Source organism: Physcomitrium patens, chromosome 21, assembly GCF_059467195.1.
Source record: "Physcomitrium patens ecotype Gransden chromosome 21, ASM5946719v1, whole genome shotgun sequence".
Taxonomy (NCBI): domain Eukaryota; kingdom Viridiplantae; phylum Streptophyta; class Bryopsida; order Funariales; family Funariaceae; genus Physcomitrium; species Physcomitrium patens.
Window position 1 is genome coordinate 9,465,608 of NC_143430.1, and position 24,263 is coordinate 9,489,870.

The 24,263-nt window shown below is 40.2% G+C and overlaps 4 protein-coding genes across 5 annotated transcripts; 1 reads left to right on the forward strand and 3 right to left on the reverse strand.

Moving 5' to 3' along the window:
• Positions 1–2,072: 2,072 nt before the first annotated feature.
• Positions 2,073–8,325, reverse strand: LOC112274272 (nuclear pore complex protein NUP133). 2 transcript variants are annotated; one of them, XM_024503593.3, is made up of 9 exons: positions 7,723–8,325; positions 7,302–7,426; positions 5,809–7,149; positions 5,242–5,598; positions 4,292–5,004; positions 3,980–4,138; positions 3,515–3,806; positions 3,242–3,309; positions 2,073–3,041 (listed from the first exon to the last, which is right to left on the reverse strand). In XM_024503593.3, the coding sequence occupies exons 1-9, from the start codon at positions 7,917–7,919 to the stop codon at positions 2,547–2,549; spliced, it is 3,747 nt and encodes a 1,248-aa protein (XP_024359361.1). In that variant the 5' UTR covers positions 7,920–8,325; the 3' UTR covers positions 2,073–2,546. The 2 variants fall into 2 exon arrangements, with proteins under 2 accessions (XP_024359361.1, XP_024359362.1); XM_024503594.3 differs by having other exon boundaries at positions 5,242–5,592; positions 7,723–8,237.
• A 2,692-nt stretch (positions 8,326–11,017) lies between these two features.
• On the forward strand, positions 11,018–13,820 carry LOC112274401 (phosphoribulokinase, chloroplastic). Its single transcript, XM_024503864.3, has 4 exons — positions 11,018–11,744; positions 12,489–12,573; positions 12,797–12,881; positions 13,055–13,820. The coding sequence occupies exons 1-4, from the start codon at positions 11,143–11,145 to the stop codon at positions 13,552–13,554; spliced, it is 1,272 nt and encodes a 423-aa protein (XP_024359632.1). The 5' UTR covers positions 11,018–11,142; the 3' UTR covers positions 13,555–13,820.
• An 878-nt stretch (positions 13,821–14,698) lies between these two features.
• On the reverse strand, positions 14,699–18,655 carry LOC112274400 (uncharacterized). The gene is made up of 3 exons (XM_024503863.3): positions 18,334–18,655; positions 15,738–17,801; positions 14,699–15,026 (listed from the first exon to the last, which is right to left on the reverse strand). Exon 2 carries the CDS (start codon positions 17,752–17,754, stop codon positions 15,748–15,750), a length of 2,007 nt encoding a protein of 668 aa, XP_024359631.1. The 5' UTR covers positions 17,755–17,801; positions 18,334–18,655; the 3' UTR covers positions 14,699–15,026; positions 15,738–15,747.
• A 2,584-nt stretch (positions 18,656–21,239) lies between these two features.
• LOC112273925 (RNA pseudouridine synthase 1) lies at positions 21,240–23,953 on the reverse strand. Its single transcript, XM_024502983.3, has 4 exons — positions 23,716–23,953; positions 23,013–23,128; positions 22,402–22,830; positions 21,240–22,268 (listed from the first exon to the last, which is right to left on the reverse strand). Exons 3-4 carry the CDS (start codon positions 22,808–22,810, stop codon positions 21,556–21,558), a joined length of 1,122 nt encoding a protein of 373 aa, XP_024358751.1. The 5' UTR covers positions 22,811–22,830; positions 23,013–23,128; positions 23,716–23,953; the 3' UTR covers positions 21,240–21,555.
• Between the last annotated feature and the right edge of the window lie 310 nt (positions 23,954–24,263).

Here is a 24,263-nt window from a genome sequence, read left to right on the forward strand (position 1 = left end):
GAAAAATTTGGTTATAGTATTGAAAATTAAAGCCATTGTTGAACTATAAAGTATTTAGCCATTAGGTATGCTTTTCAGAAAATGTTGTTGTGGATATTTACTAAAAAAAATTTGTAACATTTTAAAAATTCTAGAATCTTTAAATATCTTCTAGACTTTTAAAACACATTTTTTGGATCTTTAGAAACCTCTAGAATCTTTTAAAATACACCATGAGATTCTAAAATTTTCTATTGTTGTCTAGAAGTTTCTAAAAAACTTCTGTGACCTTTTAAAAACATCCATAGTCTTTTATAAATACTTGAGATTTTCACTTGTCCTTAAAAGGCTATTTTAGAAGTTTCTTTGGACTTCTGAGATATTGCATAAATCTTTAAAAAAATCTTAGAAGCTTTTATATTACCTAATTGTCATAATATAAATATGGACGCAAGACAAAGGAAATACTTCTTTTGCTAATACAAACAATAGGGCAATTCAAGTGTTGCTTTATTCATAGTCTACTTTCTAATCTATTGTCTTATTTTTTGTAAGTCTTGATTTCTTAGTCCTTTGTCTTTGTATTCCTAATCCATATTATATTATTATTATTCAGCAAAGAATAAATAAATATCAACATTAATTACATGAAGTTGAATATTAAGTTTTTGAGTTACAAAAAAATCATAAATACAAAAAAAATTGTGATTTATAATTTGTATTTATAAAGGTAATATGTCAAGTACAATTGTTGCTAAGTTTTAAATACATTATTGTATAAATAAACAAAAAATTAAAAATATATTTATAAATATATTTTCAAGAGATCTAAAACTAATATTCTTATTTTTTAAAAATACTAAATAAAAAAAATTATCTCATATGATGTAATACTATGACCATAGTAAATTTAATTTTTTAATTAAGTATTATAATTTTTTTAAAAAAAATAAAATGGAGCTTTAGAATTTCTAAGTTTTTTTGTCTTAAGCAATATGGTTGATTACAACAAGAATCTAATTTATACAGATATTGCAAGTTTCTTTGCATCATGTCATTGCAAAATAGAGAATTTAAAGTTTATTTATATTTCAACTAATGTAATATATGATAATATAAGCTTAATATAATTATAAAAAATTAAAAATAAAAATAAAAAAAATCTTATAGTTTGTAGATGCCAAACAATGAGAATTCTATAGATAAAACCTTGGACAAAAGAAATAGGGATTTAAAAAAGCTTCATATGTATTAAATCCAATCTTGGTAGAAGATTTTGCCTCCTCACCATTTGTTTGCCTTCTACTTTAGTAATGAGAGGGCAAAGAGTAAAGAGACCAAAAACACAATCTTGTAAATATTGTAAAATCAAGGGTTGCAATTATCAACTAAAAAGGCTTTACTAAATGACAAAGGTTGAACTATCCAACTTGGACATTCTCAATTCGGATGATACACTTTTACATATACTTCATACACTTTTATGTATACACTTTTACATATATTTCATTTTTCTCTTGTTTTATTACCTTGCCTTAGGCCCTAGAGCTTATCAAATTAGGTAAAATACTTTTAAAAAAATTAACTTATGACTTAGTTGAACATTGATTACACATTTTCATTTTTTTTTCAATGCCCAATCTAGGGATCAAATTCTCAATAACCCCTAAAAAGTTTACATCCTCAAATAATATACATGTTGAAATTCTATCATTGGCCTCTTAACTCTTCACTAAAATTCCACCCACCCTTTCTTCTTGTCCAATGCCCCAATGTCTCCCAACCATTCTCTTGAACTTATTATGTTCAAATTCTACGTCGTGAAAAAACTTGTTGGGTTTCATTACGATTCAAAACCTTCCCTTTGTTGTCTCGCATGCAAATTATCGTTTCAGCTCACGTGATTTTGATTGTTTGTTTGTTTGTTTGTTTATCTGCACAGGTTGTGATGCACAGCTGACCGCAACGGGTGACATCACATTTAGTTGACGCTGCACAGCATGCAAGAAATACTAAAAACAGTCGGAATGGATTTTGTGGAAAGGAATAGTAACGAAGCAACATTCTGAACATGGTTATGTAAGTAGCAGATAGACATGAAATAATTACGTCACAGCATAAATGGAAGAAAATACAATCGACAGGTATTCGTCATGCGACAACCCTCTGCCGAATCAATACATAACCAGCACCCTTGAATGGGCAGACAAATACGTTGGTGGGTCCTAACCTCATCGATCTGGTCCTGTTTCCCTACTTGAAGGTACTCGACACTACTTAAACACTCTTTCAGGCTAGTAACTCGACACTTCATTCACTTGCGTGGATGGATGCTTTACGAAGTCGCCTCGAATTTGAATATTGTTGGCACTACGATTACGCGGTGCTCTTTCAGAAACAGAATCAGCTCGACATCGTTCACTCGATCACCCACGTCCAAAACCTCAGCACAAAGCTTGAGCTGTCACTATCATTGTCTCTTGATGCCTCTTTTGCATATATGCACTTGATGAATAAGGGCACTTGTGAAGAACAATCCTGAAGGTAAGGAAGCGCATACATTGCACTTATATTTCAACCATTTGCTCACTATCTCCGTCTTGCGATCCATCTGGCAGATCACTGCCAAAATAAAAGCCTAACCTAAACGCCGTGACCATCGCCTGTCCAGCTTCCGAGTAGCTTGGATGCTTTGCTATCACTTTCTCAACTGATTCTGTACTCACATCTCTAGCAAAATTGCTCAAATGCGATTCTCCATAACAGTGCCTAGAGGCCTGGTAGAGAAGTGAATCCTGTATAACTTGCATAGTATGATCTTCAGTCCAACCCTCCTCCTCCGAAGTCCGCTTCATGCCCAACCAATCATCCTGGTCAACTGCTCGCAGCCAGGCTTGTTCCAGCAGGCTATAATTTCCACTGCAAAATTTGGAACCAGCACTTGTGAACACCCGAAATGCACACAATGTTAGCTCCCTGGAGCCACTATTCAAACAAGCCTCCACTAACTGAACTGGTTGAACGACATCCTCCCCAAGTACTCCCAATTTTGTCGCCACTTCCTGCAATATCACATTTGATCGAGATTAGATTGTGAATACTGTTTGTGCAGCATCGTAATGAGAATGAGCATCTTGCTGCAATAAACCATGACAAGAGAAGCCAGTTTGAGTAACCAGATAAGTACATGGTCGACTACTACTCATTCGAGATCCACTTGAAATTGCTAAGTGAAACAAAATACTGAAATGTGCCAGGTTACCTGTACTGCAAGGATATCCATATCTGCTTCCAAACGACTAACTTCTTCCTCTGCTCCTACTGCCCCTCCTGCAGAAGGTACAAGTTCAAATACTACTTATTAATTTCAATAAAATGAATAACTGAATTCGAAGCATGAAATCGAGTATGAGACATAGCATGTGAATGACAAAGTACTGGAGAGGAAAATTTTATATGTGTGTGTGTGTGTGTGCTGTATTAAAGATTCATGAACACCACAAATAGTCTGACAGGAGAAAAATCAGATCATGACCTGCCAGTGCAGACAGCTTTGCAAGTTGCAAGAGCCTCCGTCGATGGCTGATGTTAAGAGGTGCAGACTTTTGAGAGAAGGCCAAGGTATGCAACGTGCCAGATGCTCGAGTAAATCTGCACAGAAATAGCTCATGCAACCATAAAAGAAGAGGGTGTTGCTCGAGGTAGGCCGAAACCTCCTCTCCAAATTCTTCCCCAAAACGAAGTAGACGGGCATATTGACCTTGTTGATAGCATTGATCAAACACGAAGCGACTAAAACGACCTTCCTTTAGCCCCATGCTTTCTTTCTGATCAAAACAAAATGACAAAGTATTAGAACACAGTTCCCTAAAGGTGAAACACAAATGACAGCCTCACGATGAGACCTAGAACGGGAGAAAACCTAACAAGAAACAAACCTAAACGAGCGGGAATATAAGCACATGGATTTCAGTTGGACAAAACAAGAAATTGTACATACCATGAGGGTACGCAAGCGCTTCTGGTCGTCGAGGTCGGTGCACATTTGAAGGAGGCTGGGAAAGGCTGCATGGCGCCGAGCGAGCGCTATAAGTGGCGCATATAGCTTCTGCAAAATACTGAGTCTTTGTTGTTCGGCGTTTTCACCCCTTCCAGCGTTCTGCAATAGCAACAAATAGGAGTTGTAAACATAAACCGCATCTGCATTTTTTTCTGAGATTCATGCCAGATTCCAAGTACTGCATACAAAAGTGGAAGGAAAACATAGTAATAGGCCAGCGAGAAGACAGCATGTTTCATGGGCATGGAGAACCTGTGTTGCAACTTGAAAAGCATGTTGTTGAAGAGCGGTGAGAAGAAGGTCCCTGCGGGTCCAATACTCCATCTGCAGTCCCCGGTACTCCTCTTCCCGTTCCACTTTGGCAGTAATAGCACCAGCATAGCCTTCCAATAGAAAGTCTGCAATTTCTTCTACCTGTCTCATCACCTCCGCTGTCAATGTTGGTTCACTCATGTCTCCCTCCACCTTGAGCTCTAATAGCATAGTCGCAATCTTCCACAAACCAGAACGAACATTCTGCTTGCAGTGCCAAGGGGTAATGCCCTCAGGTGAAGGATACCATGCTTGTTGAGTATCCCGGTAAGATATAGCAACCTGTAGAATTGTTCTACAGGCATTAGCAAGCTCACATGCACGCTCGATCTGGACTCTTACTGCTTGGTCACGCTGGACTAGAAAAGCAGCATGCTGCTGTATGCACCAAAAAAAATCTTCTAGCCCGGACACCCTTGTATAGAAGACCTCCATTTTGTCCCGGTCCATGAGAACAACGTTATTTCTTCGCGCCTTGTCTCCCACAAGCTGTACTAAGTCCCATATGGCTCCACTCATATCCCCACCATTAAACTGCGATAGCATTGTAGGGGATGCAGGTTTTAGCTGGGCACGAGAATTATTTAACTCTCTGAGGGCTACCATACTTGCCAGCTTCTCCCCATGCTCCAAAATTTCATTGAGAGCCGCTCCTGCACATCAACAATCATCTATCAAACTTGAGCAATAGTATTGCCATAGAATGAGACTGAAATCTCTACTAACGCGTTGATTCAAGTGTTAAATGTACGACATCCACCAGCAAGAACCGTTTCTGATGACATGCATGAACATATCATAAATATGAACAATTTACATGTGCCGCTTTGATTCTTCGAGCGGTAACGGCAGTCAACACACCAAGCTAAAAGCACTCAACCAAAACATACTCAGATTGTTCTGAAGTTCCACGTGACACTTGGACACTGCAAGAAAATTCAGATATTGCTGGTGCCTTCTCTGCTTCTCAGCAAGCTGCGATGATACAGTGGCAACCATAGCCAATCCAGATCCACCTCCAGATGCCCAATGCTTTGCAAATGTATCAACTAGTGCCCGACTAGAACGAGCAAAGACATTCTTGTCGCCATCCCTTTCAAATGCTCCTGCACGCAGCAGCTTTTCAAAAGCTTCGTTCGCTTGCCCAGAGGATAGGAATTGCTGAAATAATCGTCCCACAATAGCTTCTGCTTCTTCATCTTGCGAAGGCCGAGAAATCATGCCGTGATCCGGATTGTCGCCTACAGCTTAGCATCCAAGATAGAGGAATCAATAAGGGATGTCATTGCTAAATGACAAATCAACAGTCCAATCATGACTAGCATCATCATCTCAATTAAAAACGCATCAACTTCAAGTAAATATCCAGGTATTGAAAGCATAGGGTTCTGTATTTCCGTATGCAGCATTACAGAGTATCATAAATCACATGAAAGACTCGAGATAAGACATCGTACCAGCCTCAGAGCTCGATCGTTGCAGCGCCAAGGCTTCACCTGAAACATGTTGGGATCGGTCGTCGTTGATCGAGGGGTAGCTAATTTCATGATTAGCAAGATTCCTCTCAGAGGGCTCCACCCTTCCTGCCAAAACTACCTTGGCTGGAATGGCCCAAACACCAGCCTGCTCTGTGAGCACTATCCATGCACCTCCGTCATCAGCAGGGACTACAGACGCATCCAATACCTTCCCATCTCCACCGACTATTTCAAACTTATACAAATGGACAGCACCACTTCGACCTACATGAGCGACCGTGGCTGTCCCATCCTCAGCAAGAATGACGACAGACCCTGCCGGCTGCCCTCCTATCCGTAAACGCATTGAGTAAAAAAATGATTCTTCTTCCACTTGGGCCTTAGGAAGAATGATTTGAGGAGGTGCTTTGCGTTTAGGTTCTCTTTTACTGGAACAACTAAAATAATGAAGGAGATATTGCATGTAGGTTGTACTCCCACTGCTAAATGACGCCGTTAACATCACTAACTGCTCCCCTTCTTCATCCACCTGTAAGTCGAGCAGCCAAACTTGTTTCTGTCCAGAAAAGTCCGACATAACGTCTTTATCATTCGAAAGTTCATAGACCCAAGACTTGGAAACATTCCCTCTTAAAGTGAGTTCCACTTCCCAGCATTCAATACTTTGAGACGTCAATAGCAAAAATTCACGAGATGCGCCCCGAGGTGGTGACCGCCAAACAATTCTCCTCACACTGCAGGTCTCCGACAAAAATATGCTGTATCCTACTTCACTTGATGTTGCATCACGTGATATCCTCTCCCGTGATACACCATCGGCACAACAGTCAAATCTCCAGAGCTCTCCGTCAGCTCGGCTCACAATGGCCACACAAGTAGTTTGACTGCCTGTTGCTGATGCTTGGATAGATGTGACTTCTGAAGTACCTGAACCTTCTGTCCAGCCGCCAGATGCCCTGCGGCTACTTCGGCTGCCATCATCCAGCATTGAAGTGTCTTCGGAATCCATGCTTGTGATTGCTGGTTTGTCTCCATTTGAAAAAGCATCAGACCAGTAAACCAACGCTAGTGATTTACTGGAACACATAACCACACTCACTGCACTACAACCCTTGTACTGTACCTCCAAGTTTTCATCTGTCCAATGTGGTACCAGAGAAACGAACCACTTCTCTTCTGTGCTTATCGTTCCCAGTGGTGGCATGTCCAAGACACACCTCTGGCTACTGCGAAGGTTATTCCAAACATATAACTGGTTTCCTTGCAGAATCCATGACAATCCACTCCCTTGGTCCATTCCACCTTGTAATACAGCCCCTTCTGCAAAAGCACTTACCAACATGACCATGAGGACTTCGTAGCTTCAATTGAAGCGATATCAGGTGACAAAAGCCTCCAAACATGCAAAAAGAACAAAGAAAAACTCAAACGTCGTGCATAGACTCTAGACAATGCAAAAGCTGTTGCATTACCTGGCTGAGTGGCAAAAGTCGCGTCGCCATGGGAACTGAGCAGCTGCTGAGGCAAGTCGCACACAAACACTGGGTGGTTGCCATCGGCAGTTGCAGCTTTGTCGCTATTTCGAACAACACTAGCCCTGCGAACACTTCTTTCATTAGACCAATATTCTCAAGTCAGCTCGGACCACAATCGAATATGATTCGATTCCACGAAATTTCGCAAACCCTTGATACTGTCAAGAATCGCAACGAATCGTAGATTCATGCATGACATATATTAACAAAAATAAAATATAATAAAATAAATCCAACTCCAGAACCCGAATGTGAAGTAGTGAAGGTTCAACGTCTCCACCCGACGGCATCGAAACGCAACATTGGCGATAGCAATTCAAACATCCGCTGCACTTAGATTCAACCTCGCATACAGTACCTGGGAACAGTAGGGGCAGGTGAGGGTCTGGCAGCATTGGGAGCAGGTGAGGGCCACGGCGATGGCAGAGCACGCGAGGGAGCAACATAAGGCAGCGGCACTACCGATTTCGGCGTCGCGGCAACCTCTCCTCCCCCGTAGCTCTCCCTCTCCTTCACTCGACTTGCCGGTTTCCTTGCACGTCCTGGCGTGAACATTGTGACGATCGGTCACAATACAGGAACAAAAAACAAAACAAAAAATCTCAGGAACCGCTTCACCACAACGATCAGTCAACGCCAGCTGCTTAATGAGCCATCCTGATGGACAAACTAAACCGCCATCAACGAAACCGGCTCCTGCCTCTAAACCCTAACACACCATCGACGCGTCCCTGAGAAACAAACAACACCACCACCACCACCCGAGCTGCAGAATTGGTCTCGTTGAGAAGCTGCAAACCCTGGCGCCATCAACACCCGAGTTCTAATTCGAAGCCAGCTTCATCGTCGGGCGGGGCTTGATTGAAGCAAAGCCTTTGCTTCGTTTGCTGTCCTTGGGAGTCGGCCCCAAAACCCAGTTAGTTCCCCGCCATGCCCGCGACACAAATCCACATCACTTTCTCTGTCTCAGCAATTGTATCATATTCCACAATTGTTTTGAAATTTAGAGGGGAAAACCAACTAACTAACTAAGTAACTAACTAATTAACTAAACACGTCCGTTAAAATGGTACTTGGTAAATTTGGTGTGTACTTTGTACAATATGGGGGAACAAATACAATGCAAATTCTATGTATTAGATAACGTATGTTTTTATAAATGTTTATGATGTGGTATTCTCTAAATAATATTTTCTTAGAAAGTAATTAATTCAAGTGATAAAAAATTTATGATATGATAATGATAATAATAATATCACAAGAAACACATCTTTTACCAAAGTAGGAGGATAGATGTTATGGTAATTTTGGTATAGGAAAACCATTGCTTTTGTTTTAGAAAATACATATTGTAAATGATTCATTTTCTATAGAAAGTGTTTTTTCTCTTCTTTGTGTTGTGTGATTTTGGCTCTCTTTTTATTTAGAGTTTTTTAGTCATATTTTAAAATAATTCTTATCAAAATCAAATAATCTTAACCTTCAAATGTTTTAATTTATAAGAAATCTTTTTGAATCTTTTAGGTTTTTATTTATGTTTATAATAATTCTTAAATCTTGGTTGGCTATTCGTTTTTTTAAAACAAAAATTAATAGCGTGTAATTGACAAGTCTTTATAATCTAGAAAAAAAGAACTAAAATTTTATATATTATATAATTTTATTAAATAAATAAAATTTATAGTCTATTTATTTATTTTTACTTGCTTATATTCTATTTGTGAACTTATAAAATTTAAATCTTTGATATTTGAATTCTAATATAAGAATTTAATTTATCATACTAGGTAAAAAATTTCTTTAATTTATTTTGTACAATTAAAGAACTTTTATTAATTTTAACAAAATCAGTAAAAAAATTTAAGATATAGTTTTTTACTTTAAGATGTTTTATTATTCTATGTCCAAGAAAAATTGGTTTTCTTATTTTTTAACATGCAGAGTTTAAAAAATGTAAAAAAAAATTATATATTATATTCCATATTGATGATTTTTTATGATTGTATAAATTTAAAATATAAAAGAATTAATAATAAATCAAGAACATTTAATATAAAAACATATTCCAAATTTATATCTGACATAAATTATGGATATTTAAACAAAAACAATCTTTAATCTTGGGATCTACTTTTTTATTTTAAAAATACATGTATTTTCTATTAAAAACAAATACAAATATTTAAATTTTATCCATCTATAATTAAATACTAAAACAATTATCTGTTGGTATAGGTTATACTATTGTATGATTTATTTAGACATTCCAAGAGATTTATAAGCAAACCAAAATTAAGTAAATGAATAAAGTTATATTTTCACATAATGTGGTGGTTGACACTTGTTTAATTTGATATACTTAACACATTTTTTCCAAATTATTTTGAAGCTAAAAGATAAAAGAAAATAATAATTTTAAGAATAGATTGTTTGTTCATTTAGTAATTATGCTGATCCTAATCTAAATAACTAAAGATTAAAAATGGTCATAAAGCCGTATCCACATCTTGTCTTGAGTTGAATTCAAATTTCTTGATTCTTAGAGTGAAGATATTGCTATGCTCTTTTTGTCATTAATATTTATTTTTACCTGTTTGTAAAATTAAGAAATACATATTAGAGGTATTTTAGATTCTTTATATTTTTCTTTAATTTTATAAAAAAGTTGTTGAAGTGTGTAGGAAATTTAACAATTATAATTACTTGTTTATGCATCTAGTTGAATATTTTTTATTTATATCACAAAGTATATATATATATATATATATATATATAATTTTTTAAAGACATGTATTACTATGATATATAATAAGAATATTAATTAATAATTCCTTTTCCTTCATTTTAAATATTTATCATGATATATTGGGTTTTTTCTAATAATACCGCACACAAATTGTGAGCTAGTGTTGCAAAAAAAAACTGTGGAACTCAATCCATGATGTGTTTTGAGAATAATTTCCAACCAATGGTGCTCCAACTTTCTTCATTGAAGAAGAATAAATCAAGACTAGAAAATGACTTAAAGTAAAGTTAAATATGAAAAGTGGAATGTTACTACAATCTTAACCCTTCAGTGTAAGCAAAGCATCCACATGAGCTCTTTCACCGCTGTCAATGCGGTTTCACATTCCCAGCAGCAGGATTGTAAAGCTTCGACCGACTGCTAGAAACCAAGTTCTTGTATATTGATATACTCTCCACACACACACACTAGTGGTGCACAAAAATTCAGTGACAAAGCGAAGCCTTCATTCATTCATTATGGCCCCGCCACAGAGGTCTCGTCCACATTGGAAACGCACTGAAACACAAAACCCAACAGCAACTGGGCTCAAAATTGCAGTAACTGTGCAGGTTGATTCGAAACGCCAGGAGAATTCTTGCACAATTTTGGGCGAAAGGGGTCATTGGCACATCAAAGGGACATGAAAAAGAGCTGGAGAATTGTGGCGAAAAAAAAGAAAAAAATTTGCAAAGGGAGAAATAGATAGTACAGTGGAGGCGAATTAGAGGGGGCCACGTTGTGGCCGGATAGGTAACGAGTGGCTCCCTCACCGTGGAGAAATGGATGTCCCAGATAAGGCAACGCCTTCGCCTCTCGCGCGGATAAGGCCCCTCCTCGTCCATGGACAAGCTTTGTGGAGCTAGACTGGGCGTTTTGAGGAGGCCCCATTGTGCAAAAACACAACTTTTCTAGCAAGTCCCGCAGCTGGAGTTATTGCTTGCTAGTGTATTGTCTAAGGTAGGTTTTTGGTGTGGAATCCCCCGCCCCACAATGGCAGCCATGGCATGCACCTCCGCTGCGTCGAAGACTGTGTTCACACCCCGCTTGGGAAGTGTGAAGTCCGTCAAGTCTGTGCGCTCTGTGCAGCTGACATCTGCTTTCCATGGCCAGAGCGTCGCGAGAGTGAGCCAGGTTGCGAGGTTCAAGAGTGCCGATGTTGTGTCCAAGGGTGCCGGCAGGAGAGCCGTGGTGGTGTGCAAGGCTGCTGATGGCAAGACTGTTGTGATCGGTTTGGCTGCTGATTCTGGGTGCGGGAAGTCGACGTTCATGCGTAGGTTGACGTCTGTGTTTGGTGGAGCTGCGTCCCCCCCGAAAGGTGGCAACCCTGATTCCAACACCTTGATCAGTGACACTACCACTGTGATTTGTTTGGATGACTACCACTCCCTGGACAGGTATGGTCGTAAGGAGGCGGCTGTGACCGCTCTGGACCCCAGGGCTAACAACTTCGATCTCATGTATGAGCAAGTTAAGGCGTTGAAGGAGGGCAAGTCTGTAGAGAAGCCGATCTACAACCACGTCACCGGGCTGTTGGATGCTCCCGAGACCATCCACCCTCCTAAGATTCTCGTCATCGAGGGTCTGCACCCAATGTGAGTTTCCCTACACACCTGGGAAATTCATTTGATCAATTGGGTGCTATGTGTGTGTTTGTGCATCTAATCGCACTTAAGTCACCTGTAGGATTTCGAACCAATGTGTAGGGCCGCGATTTCTCTTCCTTCTTCGCTTTTCTTTCTTCTTCTCTACCTCCTCCTCCCCCTCCAAAAGAATCCACAAATTCTCGACCAATTCGGACCACTCTTTCCGAACCCCTAAAGGCAGGGGCTCCACGTTACGTCAATTTCGAGGATGTAGATCATTCCCCTTGCGCAATGGCGCTCAAACACCCGCGAGATTCTGTTGCATTGAAGGCCATAGGGTGTTCGTCTCCAAACTTGGTCGTGAGTTGGGCAGTAGTCTAATCCCAATGCCTCTACCTCTCATGTGAGGTGATATATTACCCAGTAATCTGGGATTTTGCTTTTCCACCCTTTCCGCCAACCCCGCTGTGTTATGATGTCAATATCACCACACGCATTGCCCGTCTGGACAGATACAATCGTTGAATACGAAATCAATGATATCACATTCATCCGAATGTACTCAACTGACTGGAGCAATCTGAATAAACGAAATCTACGCTACTTCCTGCGCGCTGTGTGTTAAAAATGTGAAACTTGGGTGTCGACGCTGTTTGCCTCTGACGAAGAGATACTCATTGATGGTACATCCAAGTGAAGAAACAGTTTCTACCTTCCCCTGCTATCTGTATTTATGTGTTCAGCGCTGAGCAGGTACGACGAGCGTGTGAGGGAGTTGCTGGACTTCAGTATCTACCTGGACATCAGCGACGACGTCAAGTTTGCCTGGAAGATCCAGGTCTGCTACCTCTGAAGACTTGAAAACTCTTACCCTTTGTTGTAACCATGCATCCTCTGTTCCACATCATTTGCGGCTGAGGATCTGGTCTCCACGTTGATACATCCCAGCAGGGAGTTCGTAGTGGATACATGCTCTGTTCCATCTCTGTCTCTCGCTACCTAGACGCTGCCTGCTATTTCTCTGGCTTCTCGTTCGACTGACGCTGTGAATCTATGTGCAGCGTGACATGGCTGAAAGAGGACACAGCCTCGAGAGCATCAAGGCCAGTATTGCTGCCCGCAAGCCCGACTTCGATGCCTTCATTGGTACGTCCCGGAACCTTCGAATTGCATGTTTTGATTTGTGACGGTGCTTAAACTCATTCCGTGTATGGCCTATGTAGAGCCCGTCGTGTCATTATGCTTATGATGTCCTGAATGTTGCAGAACTAGGTGGTGACAATACAGAACTCTAAATACAGAACTGTGATTGTGAACAGACCCCCAGAAACAGTACGCCGATGTAGTCATCCAGGTGTTGCCCACTCAGCTCATCCCCGACGACAACGAAGGGAAGGTCTTGAGGGTACGCATGGTGATGAAGGAGGGTGTGCCATTCTTCGAGCCCGTCTACCTCTTCGACGAGGGCTCCACGATCTCCTGGATTCCCTGCGGACGCAAGCTCACATGCTCGTACCCCGGCATCAAGTTCTTCTACGGGCCAGACACCTACTATGGCAACGAGGTGTCGGTGCTCGAGATGGACGGCCAGTTCGACAAGCTCGACGAGCTCATCTACGTAGAGTCCCACTTGAGCAACATCTCCACCAAGTTCTACGGAGAGATCACGCAACAGATGCTGAAGCACGCCGACTTCCCCGGCAGCAACAATGGCACTGGGCTGTTCCAGACCATCTGCGGTTTGAAGATCAGGGGCGTGTACGAGAGAATTCTTGCCAACCAGAACAACGCAGCCACGCTAGAATCTGCCAAGGCGTAGATAGGATCACTGTAATTTTATGAATTCAGCATCGGTGTTGTCTATTCTGGTGAGAAAGCCAACGCTGGATCGATGGTGTTCCTGTCAACGATTCTTCTGATGATCCTGGTTAGCGCGGCGAGGGTGGCAAGTTTTGTAGACGTTTTATTCGTTGACTAGTCCCCAGGGCAGAGAGTCCGTCCGTCCTCTTCCTGTGCAGGTCCTCGCAAATGCAAAGCCTTGTGAGCTCCATCTCGTAATCATAATTGCTCCTTTGCGTTTGTGCATATCGTCAGTCTCTCCGCAATTGACCATCTTCCCTTCCCTTCCATCCCCCACTTCCAGCTCTTTTCATTTACTCTTCACCATCACTAAGCTAGCATCCACCTCACCACCTGCGACGAAATATATTTCTATCATTTTACACTGTGGTTGAGCTGTATTATGCCCGCTGACATTTTGACGAATTTGTGTCCATTCCCCTAGTCTTAGCTGTGATCTATTCCTCGCTGCCAACCCAAGCCTAAAACTCTTATCCATATTGTATGTAATAACACAGTTGTCAATGCGCTGTGTAAGCCACTGTCTACTACTTTCACAATTGAACTTTTTATATCCACTTAATGGACAACTGCTTAACAGATTGTTTTGTTACAATTTGCGTTAAAAAATGCGAAGACCAACATCCTTGCACAGTTTTGAAGAAATACTCGGAGAAATATTCTCTATTACGCTATTGTTGCAAATATCAGGAGCATGGCGTGTAGATGTAACATGTTACGATGAATTTTATATCTCGCTCATTGTAAATAAGCTGTTAAACATGCAAGTCCTCCATTCTATCATGAAAAAATGTGGCGAAGCGCAACGGTATGACAGTTTACGCTGCAATTCCTGAAGTAGACACTCAAGTCTTTGGATGATCTTAAAAGCTAGCAGGAAATGTCGATCAAGGATAGAACAGACCACTTCGCTTAAAAATTCAGTTGTGAAACTCCATAGCGTGGAGAACCAATCAAGTATCAAGGTAGAATCAAAGAAGGATTTCAATTCTTAACTAAGCAAAAGCTATTAGGTGGACACGTACTTGCCAGCCCAGAATCAAAGTTGACACGATTCATGGTGAAATTAATCCTTAACGAGTATTATGACTTTCACCCAATAATGAATTCAATCGTTAATCTAGTTGCTAAAAATATATAAATTCGACGGATAACATCATTTTGTATAAAGAAAATTACGTATCGTCGTTGTATTCTGTAGTAAAGACCTAATTCCACTAATGAATTTTAGCATCCAACATGCTTTCGTCAACAGACCAAAAAGACTGCCACAAAAGCTTTTGGCCAATCAAAGAACTTGACTTGGCAGGTGCTTCCTAGAATGTGCACTGCCAACAGAACGTATTCAGTTGTACTCTTCAGCACAAGACTGTGCTACTACCTCCTAGAAAATCAACAGGATAGTTGATGTCGCAGCAAATACTCTCATATCTGCAAGTTCAAAATCAGGAAAACAGAGTTAATCAGTTCTGTAGAGTAGATTCTTGAGTTAAAAGCAATCAATACTTCCTCACCGAAAAGCAGATATAGAAAGCAAATGGGACTCATAAACCTACAATGTCGAAACTAGCTAGTGTATAGGCCCGACCAACCTATTTTCAAGTTTTGAGATAATTTTTTTTCTTTTAGTTCATTATGCTTCAGAATAAGCATACTACAAAAAATTTAACTAGTTTTTTTTAATGATGTAGTAGTACGTGTTAACAAAAAGACGAAGTATAACCAGGATGTTATACGAGGGTTATGTTATAACATTTTGTCCTATTTTGTTCTATTTTATTCTAAATACAAGCAGATGCATCGTGTTTTAATTTCTTCGACGTAAACCATCCACCTATTTAGAGTGAACCGAGGCAACTCCTTTCAGGCACGCATGCAAGTTCCCTAGCATTTCAAAACTGATAAAACAGATAGATAGTCGTGGCGGATTAAAACGTCAATGGTTACGCTGCGCCCTAATTAAATTCAATTCATTTTCCAAAAGGGCTTACAAAACCCTGATACAAGATCTAAAAACACACAAGATTCCGAAAATTTGCACCTCACGACACAAAGACAGCCTACATACTCATAGGTACGGCATGTCTTAATCTCTATATACTTCAGATGATGTCTGGTTTTCAACAACATGAGGGTGCCTACCTGTGCATATCTACTCCTTTTTTACTCGTTTTACTGCCTTGCGCCTTGACGAATCCAATATAGACTTCCGTAACCGCACTGATTTTGGCGTTACTTCAATAATTTCATCACCCTGGACGTAGCCAATGGCCTCCTCCAAGTTAATCAGTCTCGGAGGTGACAATCGAACATTCTCATCTTTACCAGCCGACCGAATATTATTTAATTCCTTAGTCCGCACTGGGTTAACCTCGAGGTCAGTCTCCCGAGTGTGTTCGCCAACGATCATGCCATCATAAGTCTCCATTCCTGGCTTCACAAACAAAATGCCTCTTGCTTCAAGGCCCATGAGTGCATGAGCAGTAATTGTGCCCCCAGCCATTGAAACCAAAACTCCTTTCCGCACATTTCCAAGTGGGCCCCGATACTTCCCGTATGTGAGGAAGGCCCTGTGGAGGAACCCTGTCCCGTGAGTATCAGTGGAAAAAACACTACGGTAGCCAACAAGACCTCTTGAGGGGCACGTGAAAGTCAGTCGCGTGCGACCAACGCTCTCTGGACATGGACCCATGTCGAGCATCTCAGCACGGCGGTGAGAAAGTGCCTCAATGACAAGGCCGGCGTGGTCGTCGTTTACTTCGATTACAACTTCCTCGATAGGTTCCAACTTCTTTCCGTTTTCCATCTTATATAATACCGCCGGAGGTGAGACTGAAAGCTCAAAACCTTCCCGCCGCATATTCTCCAGTAATATGCCCAACTGAAGTTCCCCCCGACCTTGAACTTCGTACGCGTCCTGCCTGGGCGTAGGGATCACAGCAATAGACAAATTGCTCCGGGACTCAACCATTAACCGCTCACCAATTTTCGGACCCGTAAGCTGGTTTCCATCACGACCTCCTAATGGAGAGTCATTCACACTGAAGGTCATCGACAAGGTAGGCGGGTCCATGGCAGCAGCTGGGAGAGCTTCCGTCACGTCCACAGCGGCAACAGTATGCCCAATCGATGGTTCGGAAAGCCCAGCTATGGACACGATATCTCCAGCTCCAGCACTGTTGACAAGGACACTCGTCATCCCGTTTTTCTTCATAAGCTTTATCACTTTGCCCTCGTCAAAGGCCACTGAGGTGTTTGCTTCACCGCTGCGAAGACCGTGTATCCGATCACCCACACGAACAACACCAGATGAAATACGTCCAGTAACCAGACGGCCTAGATATGAATCGTGATCCATCATAGAAACCAGGAGCTTGAACGGTGAAGAGAGATCTCCTTTCGGCGGAGGAATGTGTTCAGCGATAGTTTCCATGAGGGGTGCCATGCTGCATTGGAAGCCAGCATCCTCACCCTTAGTGTATGTTCTCGACACCCATCCCATTTTTGCTGATGCATAAAGAACCGGAAATTCTAGTTGCGAATCAGTTGCACCAAGATTCGCAAACAAGTCAAAAATCATGCTTTCCACCTCTCCACAACGTTGCTCTGTAACCGATGGACGGTCCACTTTGTTAAGCAAGAGGATGGGTCTAATGCCGAGGTTGAGAGATTTGGCTACCACAAATTTCGTCTGGGCAAGTGGACCCTCTCCGGCATCCACAACGAGGACACATCCTTCCACCATTCCCACAACCCTCTCCACCTCACCTCCAAAATCAGCGTGCCCAGGAGTATCAACTACATTCATTTGCATTCCTCCCCAATAGACGGACGTGTACTTCGAAGAGATGGTAATCCCTCGCTCTCGCTCCAGGGTGATGGAGTCCATGGCGCGCTCGTGCGGGACATTGGCACCACACTCACGAAGTATACGGTCCAAAAGCGTAGTTTTCCCATGGTCAACATGCGCAATTATAGCAACATTTCGAATTTGGGACGGCTCGAGGACGTCATCTGTTTTCTCAATCTCGTGCGCGGCAGCTCCAGAAAAATGCTTTGAGACGTTGAAAGGATTCAGGAAACTTTGCCGCAAACTGTTCTGCAAAGCTAACCGGCCTGCCTGCCGGATGCCGCTGAAGCTCGTCAGCCTTGGCATCATGGTTGCCAATCCCTAGGCGGGCATTAGGGATTTCAATTATCTCGCCCCTATCAAAACGACGGGAAAAAAAAAAAAAAAAAAAAAAAAAAAAAAAAAAAAAAAAAACTTCGCAGCATCAGAAGAGATGTAATTCCAAAAAAGCAAAACTTCGTAAAATAATAAAAAATAACTGTTTTCTCTACCATCCACAACAGCAACCTACACCAACAAGGCAAATAGAAAAGTAAACATAAAAAACGAAACAAATCATCCTGTTTCTGATATTCCCTATCCGTGTTGGCCACTCTACTGCTCTCAAGCCGTAAACTGGTAGAGCACTAAAATGAAAATAAAAATAAAAATAAAAAAACCTGTCATAAACTTTAAAAATTAAGAATTCAAAACCCACGCCACTGCACAACGATGCAACGATCACGAAGACGGTGAAGTATTCATCCAAGCAAAAAAAAATCTCATTCGATACAACGCCGAAACAACACGAAGCCACACGCGCAAAACTTCAACGTCTCAGTAACTCATAAGATTCAATCTGCAAAGCAGCAATAGTAGAATTCGGAAAGGGTGGCAGAATCGACTCACCACAGCCGACTTCAGCTAAGGTATTTCAACACACACCACACTGCAGAGCCTCTCCGAGACTGCGATGGGTGGAGATTCTTGCAACCCGGTTCCCATCAATGTGAAAACCCCCGAAAGACTCAAAACCCTAAACCTAGAGATGACTACTTTTATCACACAGCCAAGCTGAAGAGTGGCCTTTGAGAGCTTTCAGCAACGTTTCAAGGACTTGGCTGCGGCCCCTCCGTCAACCTCCGGAGTCCAGCGATGGACCAAAAGCAAATCGGAATGGCAGAAAAAAGGGGGGTTTAAAGCTGCGCGGCGACAGGGCGCGCAACTGCAAAACCCCGAAAAGACAATAAAAATAATATATCAACTGCTCATCGTCTTCATGGCCTCGAAGATCGAAGCTTCTTCCCCTCGCTAATTCGTCCAAATGGATGAGTTCGTTGCTGTTGATGATTTCGAATTCATCCATATTGGATGAGCGGTGCTCGCCGATGAAAACATACCACTTGGGATGGATGATTCATTGGGTTTTTTCGGCTGATAATACTTCAATTAGTGTTGGTTTAATTATTCTGTAGATTGAAGATACATATGAGATGCATCCTCTCAAACTGAAAATATATATGATCATGCCAATATATTATTCTTATGTTTTATTTTAATGAAAATTTTATGATTTTATTGTTTAAAGCACTATTATAAGATTTTCACTATCAAAATACATAAAATCCATATGTTGATTCATTTATATTTATATGTTTACTGTAATTTGAGTCTCTTTTAAAACATCATTTTGAAACAACAAAGTATTTTAAGTCTTTTTCAAGTTTTACAAATATTATAATTACACTTAGGTTTAGTTAAGTTTTAATATTTGGTCTAAAACAAGTTAATACTTCTAATGTTGAAATAAGATATTTTTATTTTACTTTTGAAAAAATATCATATATATCCCTTGAGTATGTTGAAATATCAAGAATATCTTTTTATCCTTAATAATAGTAAATATACCCTCAAATATGATGTAATATTACTAATATAATAAAGACACAATAATTCTCATGGATTCTATTACTTTTTTGTATTCATATGGGGCCCAAACCATGCGCTTCCATAATGTCACATGCGATTAGGTCTTTGCTTGTATTTTTGGCATTTCACCTTCAGAGATTTTTGGCATCTAAAAATTTCTTTTTTAGAATAATATTCAAGCATCTAGCTCAAGCAACACTTTGTGTGCCACAATGCTTGCATCCTTTGAATTGTATGCTCTTAGGTGGTAACATTCTACTAACTCTCCAACCAATGACTTTGAATTGTTCAAGATGATATTAGAAGAAGAGAGATTTTTGAGAGTAGCTCAAAAATTAGGATAGATAGAGCAAGATTGATCTATCTTTATATGGTGTCTATAGATGTATAAAACATGTAGTGTGATCCAAATGGCTTATCAATGATTCTTGCAATAGTATTGGGCATTCATGTGGAAAACAAAGTGAGACATCTTTGGTGGTATTAAGCATTCTTGCATGTCTAATATTACAAATGACATGCCGCCCTTGAGGCAAGGGCATTAAGATGGATTAGTAGAACTTGAGGCAAGATGTTGAGCACAAAGATGTTGAACTTAGGTACTTTGGAATCATACATTGCAGGGTGCATGGTGGACACAAAGGTGGTATTGGCATAACAAGGTGATGGATGTGGGATAAGTTGGCAATAGGACTAAGATGTGAGATGGTGGAGCAACCAAGGTTTTGAAGACCAATGCATTCATCTAGTTGGCATTGACATATGGATTGTAAATTTGTCCAATTGTTAAAAGACAAATATTTATCATCCACAATACACCCAAATTTTTGAAAGCGTGCAGTTTAAAGGATGTGAAAATCGTAGCAAAAAAAAGTAATGCCATAGTCAGGCATTGGAATGCAATTTGAAGGATTCAACTACTAGAGTTGAGAAAGTGGTGCCTCAAGTAGGTGTTAGAATGCTATTATGATAAAGAAATTTTTAGATGTTGAAAATTTGCGAGATAAAATGCCAAAAAAGAGAACTAAGGTCTGATTGTACGTGATATGATGAAAACATGTAATTTGGACTCTATATGAAGATTAAAAAAAATAAAAAATAAAAAGTAATAGAATCCATGAGAATTATTGCAATTTTATCAAATTAGTGATATCTTATCATATTCAAGGATAGATTTGCTATTATAAAAAATGCCAAAGGTACATTTGCTATTATCAAAAATGTAGAATTATTCTTAATATTTTAGCATACTCAAAGGATATATATGATAATTTCTTTTTATTTTTTTCTTTGATTTCTCTTTTTCACACCATTGTTAATTGTTTACTTCATTATATATATATATATATATATATATATATATCTTAAATTATGTAAAGTAAATTAATTTACTTCAATGGCCAAATTTCTTCTTTAATACATCAACTTTTTTAGACCATAAAAAATTGTAGCTAAATTTCATAAAATATTTCAAATAAAAAATCTATCATAGTATGCAAACTACCCTTCAAAAGAAATTTGTTGTTAATGTCTAGCTTTTGTTTTTTTATTCCATTGTAAGTTACTTTTTAAAAAGTTAATGTACTGATTATTTCATATGTTTGTTTTAACTTTAAAATGACATCAAACTCATGATTATATCCAAATGATTGAGTGCTGTAATCTTTAAGCAAAGGTTCAAAGTAAAGTTTTTCATCCTACTTGTTAAGGTGGTTGAAGTTCCAATCAGTTTTTTTTTCGCACTTCATCGTAATAGTTCATTTAATATTAAATCATATGAGATTTAGTAATAGCATATTTGAGCAACCCACCAAGTTCAACTGGAAAAGCGTTGAAACTCACAATATCACTCATGAAAATTATTATAAAAGCCTGAGATACTCAACTTTGGAAGCAGCTTCAAAAAGTACCATTCAATGGCTTCAGTAATGCTCAATTCATGTAAGCAAGCAACCTGCAATAGTAGTCAACTTCACACTGATGAGATTGATGCCAGTCACTCTATTTCTCTGAACCACTACTACAACCTTCAGAAATATTCAGGGAGACACTACTGTAGTGCTTCTCGAAGTAAGCTCCTCAGGGATCTCCGAACGGAAGAAGTGCCGATCCAGGTCAATTCAGGTTTGCACTGAAGGTTACGACGTTTTAAAACCTGCGGAGATTGATGGTTGAGAACACAGAGATGATGCCAGTGAGAAGTTATTCCGAGGTTTTAGGCTCAAATGGTTTAACTCCCAATTGAGCAGCCCAACTTGGACATGGAGTGACTACTGAAATTGGCTCTTTGGTAATAGGATGTCTAAATGCTAGACTCTCAGCGTGCAAGGCATGTGAATCATAACTTAAACCCTGCCAGACAAGAGGGCCCCCATACTTGACATCCCCGCACAAAGACAGGCCTAAATATTGGCAGTGTAACCGAATCTGATGAGTTCTTCCAGTTTCCGGAAATGCACGGACCACAGTCAGCTCCTGTGTCTCTCTTAAACTCCCATCTTCAACCTCATCCTTGCCAAGCCTTACCTCATCTTCTCTTCCAACCACAACCTCTACAAAGTCATGTTCGGGTGAAGGTTGCGGATCTTGTTTTAACGAATTAGTACCTGCAATAATTTCTACTCTAGTGACCATGTCTCTAACCGTAGATCCTCCTGGAAGACGCCTGCCAATATCGTGTTTGGCATAGACACGCCATGCGCCATATCTGGATCTGCCGTGTCCAGATTCGATCCTTGTCTTTCTCCACGTGGGCTTTGCCCGGGCACACTGAGCCAGATATGTCTTCTGAACCTCGCGATTGGTGAAAGCACGGGTGAGCTTTGCAGCCGCTTCCTTGCATTTAGTGATGACCATGATTCCACTTGTATCCCGATCTAGTCGATTCGCCATATGTAGATGTAATTGGGTTTCTCCTGCATACAAAGAGCGCTCAAATTTAAACAAAAACTATAATGAAAATTGCTGCGCAACTTCATGCAATTTGAGATTATGATTTACAGGAGCAAACAGCTGGAGGACTAAACAAACTAGAGTTGAGAAACAAACCACTTGAGCGACACAGGGATGGAATAGTTGCAAGCACATGCTCGCAGTATAATCCCCGGGGCTTGTTCACAATCATCAGCCAATCATCCTCAAACAACACACTTTCTTGCCCAATTGCCGGCCCAGCTTTCATTGCGGCCTCTGCAACTAAAGCTCTTTGAAGCTCTACTTCCTTCGAGAGCTCCCCTGCAAATGGTGAGAGGGGAATCGGATAATCCATCTCCTGCTCTTTCTCGAGCTCTTCATCGCAATCTCTTTCGACCATCGCTTGAGCAGTTACACGTGAAGTCATCCTTGTGGATAATGGTGAAAATATAGATTCCAAAGGTCCATTCCCAATTTGAGATTGGAGCTTCAAACGTAATGATAAGAATGTGCAAGTTCTTGGCAAACATGACGCATAAAACATGAGTGACTAATCACCGATTTCTGCACCCATTCCAGTAACACCCAGAATGGTGCTTCGTAAAGATCACAAGAAATGTTGTAACGATTAACTCTTATGCCTCAGTGTAAGCGTCTGAATTGAAGTGCTCATAATGTCAAATAAGAATTGAAAGAACAAGACTGGGGAAAGTAAATGAATGAAAGTCACAAGGTTACAGACAAACCTGTACCATACGTGAAACTAGTATTTCACTCATAGTTGAGATGATAAACATCTCAGGCAGGAATAAAGTCACACATTCATGTGGTGGTTGCTCGTCACCACCCTCGTCTGCCTCTTCTGCAAATAGTTCCAAATTTCTCAGTGTAAGTTTGACTCAATAATAGTAAACCACACCAGACTGTGCACCTCACAACCATTTTCACACAACTCAGCAAAGCCGTTAACAAGGTCCTAAAATGACATGAGAACCAGGATTCTTGTTCTTAATCAAAGATGATTTGATGGAATTCGCCTTCAAGGGCAGAGCCCGGCGTCTTGGCTTCCATTCACCATATAACACTGAATTTCGGCTATTAGAACCCTAATTAGGTAGCTCACCCTTATTTCAAACGAAATAAGTATCCAGCCAATTCTCAAAGGATCAAAGCCAGCTGAATGGCCTCAAATCCGCTGAGAATCCTGTAGCGTTGAAGACTACTTTAACTCCACACCAGTCGTTCAACCAGCATCGCGATAGCAAACAGATTAAGACTTGACTATGAACTCTTCCCTCGTGTTATAACCCAACAAAAATTTGTCCAACCTTTTCATGAATTCAACAAGGTCAGAAATTTTTCCACAAAACAAGATCCCACTGAAGCAATAAACTGAGCTCTATAATTATGAGGACAAGGCCATTTTCTGTGGAAAAAGTAGATACTCACCGTTCTGAAGCTTGTTGAATGATTCGTGTAATGCTAAGAAAGTCCCGAAGGGCTGGCAGAGCTAGAAAATAGTGGTTTAAAAGCGATTAAAAATTCTGCAGCTAGTCGGATAAGCGCAGAGAGGCGTAAATAGCAGAGAAATCGTAGGAATCCAAGTGAGGGCGTTGGAGACCGCATCGACAATCTCTGATGCACCAAACTACACTGAAGAGCTGTCGGAGAAACAAAAGCCTCGTCTCCTCGTGTTCAAACACACAGCAAAAAAGACTGCCCCAGGTTATCAACTTGCGGTGGAGGTGGACACGGGTATATGCAGCTCACAAGCCCGTCTTCACCTTCTCCAAGAACGCAAATCTATTTAATGTATAGTTTTAAAATTGTATTTTTTTTTCTTTTTTTCATTCACTCTTAATGTAGATAAATAAAATAAAATGAAATGAAATAAAAAATCTAGACTTTTTCGCAGTTTTACACATGTAATGATGATGTGATCAATAGCAATATTTTCTATAAAATCATCAATTTCATATTGGTAATAATATTTTTTA